We start from the raw sequence: 9344 nt of genomic DNA, 5'->3' as shown, positions 1-9344 counted from the left end.
TACGAGCCTAATCGTGGATCGTTCGAATAGCACGCTAATCATTCCCCAGATTATAATGGCCACTCGTCAATTATGGCACAATTGCAAACTGACAAATTGAAAGCGCTCCAGCAATTACTCGGTCGAGTTTAGAAAGTGCGATGCAAGGCTCTCGAGCGTGAAGTTACCTATCGATGTTGGGTGTGCTACCGGCGTTAATTGGATTACTTTATCAAACGCATTATTAGTTGCTTTGAAAAGTTGAAACAACGAAGATTTAATGATCTTATCTTTGTTTTTATGTAAGCTAAAAAGATTCTCTATTCATTGATCGCTATATAATTTACATTCGATGACATCAACGATTTCACCAATCATTTATTTCATTAAAGATTACTTATCAATCTTGATTGCCGAAAATATTAAAGTATTATAGAAGATACTTTTACGTTTTCGATTCTTTTACGGTAAATACTTCAAAGCTTCTTCGCATCTCATTAAAGATACATAAAAAATCGAAGAGATAAGCTGATTTAATAAACCAACTTTAAAACGACTTGCATCCTTTCTCGCTTTTATTTACAACATCGAAGTATCAACAACAGTCCCATCACAGACAATGCCAAGGTGTTCCATCTTGAAACTACCAGTTGACTTGCAAAAAAGTTATTTGCCCTTGAGTAAAGGAATGGCTGCCGCGTTCAAGGGTTCAGCAGGATAAAGAAGAAAAGAGAAGAAGAGGGAATCGAAGAGCCCGACAAATATTTGCTGTGAGATTGAGGCGAGAACGGGTTCGAGAATAGCGTTTTGCAAATAAAACCGAATTTATATATATATATATATATATATATATATATATATATATATGTAGATATTTATATGTAATGCACATACATATATAATACATATATGTCTGTGTGTGTATATATATATATATACATATACTATAGTGTATGTGTGCATGTTGAAAATAAACGCAGAAGGCCAAAAGGCAAGAGAGCATGGCAGATATGACGGATCTCTTCGTTCAATATCGACACCAGCAACCACCCTTGGCTCCTTTCGTGTTCTCGAAACCACTAACGTCCTTTTTTCAAGTATGGATAGCTAAGTGTACGAATATTGGATGCTTGAAACCAAGAGAAGAAAGAAGTCTTGTCAAAAGAAAATATTCCCTCGAAGACTCACCGTTATTTTTGTTTCACTTATCACGGTTCGACATGTTTATTTACATTCTTTTGTGCGGCCAGAATTATTTTATCATATCAAAGAGATGCATAAATTATAAATTAAATGAATATAAAGTGTGGCAACGAACGTAGGTTTTATGAAATATTCATTGGAGATTTTTTCTAATGATTTATATTTAATGTTCGCTTATTTATTAATGTCGTTATAAGAACTTGCTTACTTATTGTCTAAAGAAATGAATGAAAATGACACGTATGAGTCTGTAATAAAATATCAAATATATCGTATCTTTTTCTCATCCCATTTGAAATCTTACAGTTCACCCCGCAGCCTTTATATTATGGCACATCCAAGGGAAATATTTGCTTTGTTCACAATCGTAAAGAGTTTCTTTCTTTCTTGGAAGATTACCTCTTATCTTTCGATCTTCATCTTTAACTGCGAAAGATCCCGATCAAGTTGCTTTCGTTAAAGATGTACGAAAGGAAAAAGATATCAAATACTTTGAATCTTTCACATTATTAACTCCATCCTCGGAAGACGTTATTCTCAAAAAGAAAAACGATTGAAGCTCTTGAGATTATGAATCCCTTGAATAGCTTGAGCTTTTGTTAAAGATTCCAGATACTATATACACTATCTTTCCTTACACCCAGTGTTCCTTAACGAGTCCCAACTTCTTTCCCCTTTTTCCTCTCCACAATTAGCAGCTTTCCAAAGCTACTTCTGACAACACAGCGCATAGAGGGATTCTCGTTAAACTGGGTCGTGCTTGCCACCCGGGGTTAATTGATAAACAGCCTTAGGCTGAAAATATCTTACCGGAGATGCCTGTAAAATAGTTGCTCGAGCTATTCGAGAAAAAAAATATACATATATAACCGTTTTAACACGCAACATGCGAGTTCTTTTTTCCATTTCTTTCTTTTTTTTTCCTTTTTTGTATATGTTCGAAGACCATAGTTTTTGTAACTACATACGTGCAATTTTTCTCATTGAAAACGATCTGAAAGAAACTCAGAATAGTACTAATAAAATTGGGTCGCTTTTACAATAGCAATTTGCAAGCTCGAGGACTTTCGTTTTACGCTTATGCAAATTTTTACGTTCCACTCTGTGTACGAACGAGGAGGAAATGGTTGAAGGGAAAAGAAAAAAGAAAAACTGTTTGTCTGTGTCTGAGAAAGGCTGGAAAGAATCCTTTTGAAACGACCACAAAGAAAGGACCAAACAACCTCTATTCGTTGTGCTTGTTTTACGATCTTAACGTACATAAAGTAGAAAGAACTTTAAAAAGGATGGATTTGAGTCTTGCTGTATCGGTTGTCATACTTTACAATTTTACATTAACACTGACTAGTGAAAGTTCCCACGACAAATAGAAAGAATGTTTCGAGTTACTAGATCTTTTAAAAATTCCGAGATATTTAACTCCCCTTAAAAGGATATTTAGTCATTTGCTAAAGAGTTTATATAATCTGTTAATGATGGTTACAAAATTATTGCTATAAATCAATATATATGTTTTATGTGTTTTACAGGACTATTGTTAGGTGGTGGACTGATAGTATTAGCATCAGCTTTATCTGACGCATCTTTGGAATTACCTCGAAAATATAGTCTACCTTCCACGGCAAATATGCAAACAGACGATAACGGTCTACCTCAATATCACTACGGTTGGTGTCTACAACTCTCAGGATTAGCACTCATCCTGGCCAAAGTAGCTGCACTTTTAACCATGTCTGGATATATGGCACGATTTCCAACAGTCGAAGATATGGTAAATATGTACACTTCTCATAGTTCAATCGCTCGATACAAAACGCTTTATCACTATTATAAGATATAAAGTATATTTTATATAACAAGTTTTATAATGAATGAAAGGTCAAAGATATTTTACTATGATACATTAAAAGTTGGAAAGTGAAAAAAAGTAGAGACTCGTAATGCTACGTTGAAAGTTTCACTTAATCATGAAATATTATCTTTGTTGGATTTTTCTTCATAATATGGTCTATATTTTTCTTTCGTTTTTAGGTGAGAGTTATGGTACCAGGAGCAGAAAGAAAACTGAGAGAGCAAAGAGGTGTAAGTTCAGAGTACCTCATCAGAGCACATCAAAAGTCGCCAGGTCCACCTCAGACTCGTGGATTTAACCAACCTACTAAAAGTGTACTCGGTACTACGCATGTTATATTTAAACATTTTAATAATTTTGAATAAAAAGAACTTCTAAATAGAAACGCAATTAATGTTTTAGCTCCCCAGAGAGTAGCAGAAGAAGGAACTTCTCTACTGTGTAAGTCAGCCCCTGACATTTGTGCCTCCAACCCGCAAGCAATCAGCTATGTGGATAAAGCAGATCTCTCCCACGTTCTTCCAGCTTATCCAGATCCAAAGAATACCGACCCTCGATACACTTACGTCGATAAGCCAGATGCCAATGTTGTCGACTCACAGTTAAGCGGCTTCGCCGATAAAGAAGGTTTGATTGACTCAAGGATTTTATCAGATTCGAGACAAAACATGATTGCATTTGCTGAGAACAAAGAACAAATTCTTGGTCAAGAACCGCGATATACGGAATTCGCAGCTAGAGCTACAGAACCAAACATCGTTGACTCCAGACTTAGTGGTTTCGCCGAGAAAGAAGGTCTTCTTGATCCCAGGCTCGCGGGATATCCCGAGAGAAATGAATCTTTACTGGATACACCTCTTGGCTATGATACACGTTACAATAGCTTAGCCGGACAAACTGTACCTATCACATTGAAACATCAAAATACGTCAGTATCAGCGATCCAATCACAGTACATTTATCAAAACTTTGGTACGATACATTCTGGTATTTTAAGGGTATCCGAGCCTGGTACCAGCTCAAGTTCTAATTCGAGTCAAAGAAGTATGACCTTGCAGAATCCTAAACGAAAATCTCAAATCGCGCAAAATACTTTCAGTACGATGGAATGTGAGAAGAAGAAACGGGGTCCTGGCTTGGTAGGAAAAGCTGGGTTTTATGCAGGCAGTGCCGTATGACCACCACCACCTCCTCCGACCCCGAGGTAACTCCACGAGGAGGAAACGCCGCTTTAATTCAAATAAAGAGAATTGTTAGTGGCGTTTTTACTATATGGGTTGGAGGAAGTGTGTTTTTAAGGGGACAATGAATGCAACATTAGCATCAGTCGGTAGTGCAAATCCCTGACCGTTTCCAATTCAGATCATTGCCTTATCACGCGTGATAAGTTACCCACAGTTGGATTTACAAGTTCCTGTGATAATATCCCTGTCCAATGATACAAGAAATGATCAAAATCTTATTACTAATGTTGTGATAAAAGTTATGTTGCGATCATGAAAAAATGTCGTGTGAATCGATGCCATAACTTGAATATACCAAATTGATGAATGGTCACTCAACCGCATGTTGGATCAAGAATATGTATATAGAATATTTATCCTAAAAGTTAGATATATAAGATATCAATGTGAGGAGAGAGCAAAATGTATCTTCGATAAATTTATATTAAGTGAAATGGATCACCGAAGTATTTGACATTCATGAAATCAATATTAATCTAACTACTTGTAATGAAAAAGGATGATCAAGAAGTTACGATACGAAGGAAGAAACGCAATAGTAGTTTGCTTAACATAGATGTAGCATAAATGTAAATGATACACCATACGAGATGGTGAAATACCATGTTCTACTCACTGGCAAAGTTTCACGTGCTATTTACAATAAAACTTCTCTCTCACGTTGAAATAAATAGTTCGTGATTCTTTGCGATATCAAAACTATTAAGTCGACAGACTACTCGCAATCAATGAAAAACAAATTGCCCGATGTTATAATCGTTGCAATCATTGCTTAATACGTTCTACGTTATCATTCTCATGATTTATCATTTATACTTCAGAATTTAACGAACATCTATGGTGTATTAAAAAACATGTCAATCGCGATTAATGCGAATACGTAATCATTAAATTTGACCATAATCAAATCATAATTTTCATTCATGTTTCGAGAGCATAATCAACGGAACAAAGTTATAAGTAATCGTAATTGAGAAAGTAAACTTAAGTAATCGATACGCTGTAATATATTTGATGGTCGATACGATTTCGTTAAGTTACGTGGTATGGACACGTATAATCGTATTTATTAAGAGGAGCATTACGAGTAATAAATAAGACTCTCTATGTTCGACGTGAAAGAAATTGCCACTGACACGTTTCCATTATTATTAGAATATGTGTGTACGTGGATATAGCATTTTTTAACTAATAATTATAGTAACTGAAATAAAATGAAAACTATTAATTAATTCTGTGAAACGATAAAATATTCAACTTTAACAAAGCAAAATTATATGATTCGTGAAATGACGTACACACAGTATATCAATATCTACAATTAAAGAACACGTTACTCGTATAATATTTATACTTATTACGTATCCGATCCGTGGCAAAGTCTTTTATCGTATTTACCGATTTCTAACATATCAGGGCAAAGGAAAATGTTTGTGTTACCTATATAGTAATAAGCTGACTGCCATTTACTTTCATTAACTTTTTATTTATTTCCTATTTTCTCGTTTACTTTGAACACTTCTCACCGAGAGAAGAAATCAAGGACGCTGAAAGTATTTGAACGATTTCGAAAAACGAGAACTGACATTAAACAGCGATTTTTCTTTTTTAAACTGAGCCATACGTTGTTGTATATGTCACTTTGCACTGCATATATTATTATATTATGATCGTAGCTGAATGTAATAAAATGTTTCTTTTGTAAAAATGAAGACGTCTCCTTTCGTCATCCAGTACCATAAATTACAAATTAATAGTTAAGGTGCCTTATTTATTTCCCCGTCCTTGTTACTAACGGTAAATAAAATGATATTTTCTAAAAATAATCAAGCGATTTATATTCACAGAGTTAACATAAGTTCTTGATCAGGAAGAATTCCGAAGTGTAGCCGAAATAGTACTTACTGACAAATTTTTCATTATTTAATCGTTAACATGATAATCTAGCAAGTAGATGGCGTAAGAGGATCGAGGTAAATTTTAGAAAGGTTTCGCTAGATGGCTCGTCCATGTTTGCATTATCTGCCTGGACCGGCCCACTCCTAATGTTTAATTAACACCGCATAATTGCCCGGCCAATTAGAGCACATCGTTTAATATTAATCTGCAATTTGAATTCATTTCAATGCGGTTAAAATTTATTGAATACATAATTAATGCCGCATGTTACGAATGCAGATACGAGCGTGAAGCGAGCTCGGGGCGGCTTAGCGCGCTTTCAACGCACCGACCGAATGATTTATTTATATTAGACGGACACTAGGAAGGTCTACATTGAAAACTTCCAAGAAAGACTTAATGGTCTATAAAAGAGACGCGTATACCTTAGTACTGGCACGTTTCTTCGATATGCTTCTCTCGTTCTAACATCGACAATAGCTGACAAGAAAACGAAGATGCCGGATCTTCCACAAAGTTACTTCTCAACTAAACTCTAGAACATATATATACGTATACATACATATATATATATACGTGTGTGTGTATAAATATATATATATATATATATATATATATATAAACTTATACACACACACACATATACCTATAAAAGACAAACACGTACGAAGTTTAAATTTGATTTCTAACCACTTCTAGAAACATCTTTCCGTACGTTCTTAAAATAGTAAACCTATTACGACTATCCTTATTATAATATTCATACCTTACAACGTGTCTTCATCAAAGTTACCTAGCTTGTCTGCCGAGATCTCCAAAGTTGCTTACAAATCTTGTACAATCTTGAATACCACGTGCTTACATTCATTGCGTGCGTATGTGCTTGTCTACTTAAAACAGAAAAAATACTTTCTTTTTCAAAGTAAAATTGTTCAATTTAGAAATAATATTTATTTAATTCATATAAAATTGTTGACTCTTTGTTTATTATCGAAAATTGATCTAACACAATTTTTGACATAGATCACAATGAAAAAAGAGATGAAACCTTGTTTGTCTCTGTTATTTACCTGGGACGATCATCTTTCTATCTCTCTTTCTCTTTCTCTTTTACTATCAACCCTCTCGTTCGAATATCCAACGAACCCCTTTCAGTAATCTCGCACCCTCAGCTCGTTTCTCCTTCCTCCTCTATCTCTTCCTCTTCATCCACCGGTTGGCATCCACCGGTGCTCTCCCTCTAGCCGTCTCGCTCTAATCCAATTAAAAACGGCGTACGATCGCACGAAACAGCGGCGCATCGACCACGAGAATTTTAATTGATGTTACAGGTACGAGAGGGTAGGTGCCGCGTCGGAGGATTGCAGATAGAAAGAGGAGTATAGGTAGGACGTAGAGGGTGAAGAGAATCGAAAATAGAGGGTTGTGTTGTGCTATGGCAGGATGATAGTATGCCAGCAAGGCACGTTCTTGTTCGAGCTCCAACTTTTGCCAACCCACCCCTTAATTCCAAAAACACGAATATCCCTCTTCAATGTGCCTACAAAAGTCGCGTTAATCATCGACACCACTTCTTCTTCGCAGCTCTTTTGATTCAACGAGTTTCATAACGAAATTGACATGTGAATGGGTGTCTATAATGTAATATATTTTGATACTTTTTCATAGATCGTTCATATTTTATAACATGTAAAATTAATGATAGAAATTGTTTTATCTTGACTATTTTCTTTTTTTACTTTAATTCTACTCGTCTGAAATGTTTGCTTTTTCTTTCTTTTTTTACACTGTAAACTGTATTCCAAAAGTAATTAGTCTATATATAATATTACGAATGTTTTTTTCTGCATGAATAAATGCATAAAATATAATTTGACCGAAAATTAAGAAATCTATCTTCATTTATCTAATATTGAACGAATTTGTTCAAATATCAAGCAAATATTTACAGCAAATATTTCGATAAACGTGAAACAATCCTTTCATATCTGACTATCTTCTACGAAATTTTTTCACCTTATCTATCGTCTTCTTTATTCCGGAATAACATTTCCGAGGAGAGAAAGGGTGTCGAGAGTCGAAAAATATCTTAATCCTTCTGGCCATCTATCATCGCAGAAAGTCTACCAGTTAGCCGATTCTATCTTCTTCCGTCCGTTTCTCGTTCTTCTTTCTTCTTTCTTTTTTTTTCGTACACCCTTCGTAGTCACTGTGGCCTTTTGTTACCTTGTTTAATAACTTATGATGAATGTACCTCGCTCCACTTTGCTTCCACTTCGTTTCTCTTTTTCCATAACCCCAGTGTCTCAACAGAACAACGTAGATCCACCTTTCCCTTGGGTCTTAAGATGTCCCTTATACCTTTAGTCTTTACCATGCTTCAAATTAAAAAGATAAATTTCTTTGAGCTTTTCTATGCTCTTTTTCATACAAACACAGTCAAATAGATAAAACATCAAATATTCGCAAAGAAAATAGAAACTCGAATGTCAATTTCAAGTCAAATGAACTACGCATCATCGGTCCTACCTGAAGCTGATATTATGATGGGATCCATCACGTTTCCAATTACCATTAAGCTGTGAGACAGATGATAGTCGATCGAGTTAGACGAGCAAATGTGGTTACCTTCGAACGTCGAGAGATCACTATAGATGCACTCACCCCGTGAACGCAAGTAGAACGAACGAAGGGTGGTACTCTTATCTGGTCAAGAGAACGATGGAGGGAACGTATTAGTAGCCGGTATTAAATTATGGTCAGCCTGAGGCAACGTTGCCCGCCAGTGATACCGATGTTGCGCGATAACAAACAGCGTGGGCCTCTTCCACCAGCCCTCTCTCGCGGAATTAACCCTCGAGATTGCTGGTGCTTTCGAAGGATAATTTCATTTGGCAGCAACTCCTGGCTCCGGTGCTGCTCGTCTGCTGCGGGCTCTATGTTTTCTACTTTTCTATTCTTTTTCCCCCCTCCCTCCCTTTCTCTCTCTTTCTCTTTCTCTCCCTCTTTCTCTCTCCCTCCCTTTCTCTCCCTCCCTCTCTCTCTCTCTCTTGCACACTTGATTAGTATATCTTTATTACCGACCTTTCTTTTTATATTCTTTCACCTACGTTATTCCAACGAATCTCACAATTAAGTTTTAAATACTTTCAAGACTCTTCATTAGT

General features: G+C 35.8%; 1 protein-coding gene and 1 long non-coding RNA gene across 3 annotated transcripts; one reads left to right on the top strand and one right to left on the bottom strand.

Annotated features, from left to right (window-relative positions):
• Positions 1–885: 885 nt before the first annotated feature.
• On the top strand, positions 886–5993 carry LOC127063432 (uncharacterized). 2 transcript variants are annotated; one of them, XM_050993226.1, is made up of 4 exons: positions 886–2953; positions 3214–3355; positions 3437–3475; positions 3560–5993. In XM_050993226.1, the coding sequence occupies exons 1-4, from the start codon at positions 2699–2701 to the stop codon at positions 4210–4212; spliced, it is 1089 nt and encodes a 362-aa protein (XP_050849183.1). In that variant the 5' UTR covers positions 886–2698; the 3' UTR covers positions 4213–5993. The 2 variants fall into 2 exon arrangements, with proteins under 2 accessions (XP_050849183.1, XP_050849182.1); XM_050993225.1 differs by having other exon boundaries at positions 942–2953; positions 3437–5993.
• A 1071-nt stretch (positions 5994–7064) lies between these two features.
• LOC127063590 (uncharacterized) lies at positions 7065–8948 on the bottom strand. The gene is made up of 3 exons (XR_007781420.1): positions 8707–8948; positions 8194–8555; positions 7065–7717 (listed from the first exon to the last, which is right to left on the bottom strand). It is a non-coding gene; the product is annotated as an uncharacterized LOC127063590 (long non-coding RNA).
• Between the last annotated feature and the right edge of the window lie 396 nt (positions 8949–9344).

This window comes from Vespula vulgaris, chromosome 4, assembly GCF_905475345.1.
Source record: "Vespula vulgaris chromosome 4, iyVesVulg1.1, whole genome shotgun sequence".
In the NCBI taxonomy this organism is placed as follows: domain Eukaryota; kingdom Metazoa; phylum Arthropoda; class Insecta; order Hymenoptera; family Vespidae; genus Vespula; species Vespula vulgaris.
Note: the sequence above shows the minus strand (reverse complement) of the source record. Positions and strands in the feature narration are given on the sequence as shown.

Coding starts and splice junctions, on each gene's coding strand:
- LOC127063432 (XM_050993225.1), top strand. CDS start 2,699: ATGTGTTTTACAGGACTATTGTTAGGTGGTGGACTGATAGTATTAGCA. Junction 2,954..3,213: donor TTCCAACAGTCGAAGATATG/GTAAATATGTAC, acceptor TTTCGTTTTTAG/GTGAGAGTTATGGTACCAGG. Junction 3,356..3,436: donor ACCTACTAAAAGTGTACTCG/GTACTACGCATG, acceptor TTAATGTTTTAG/CTCCCCAGAGAGTAGCAGAA.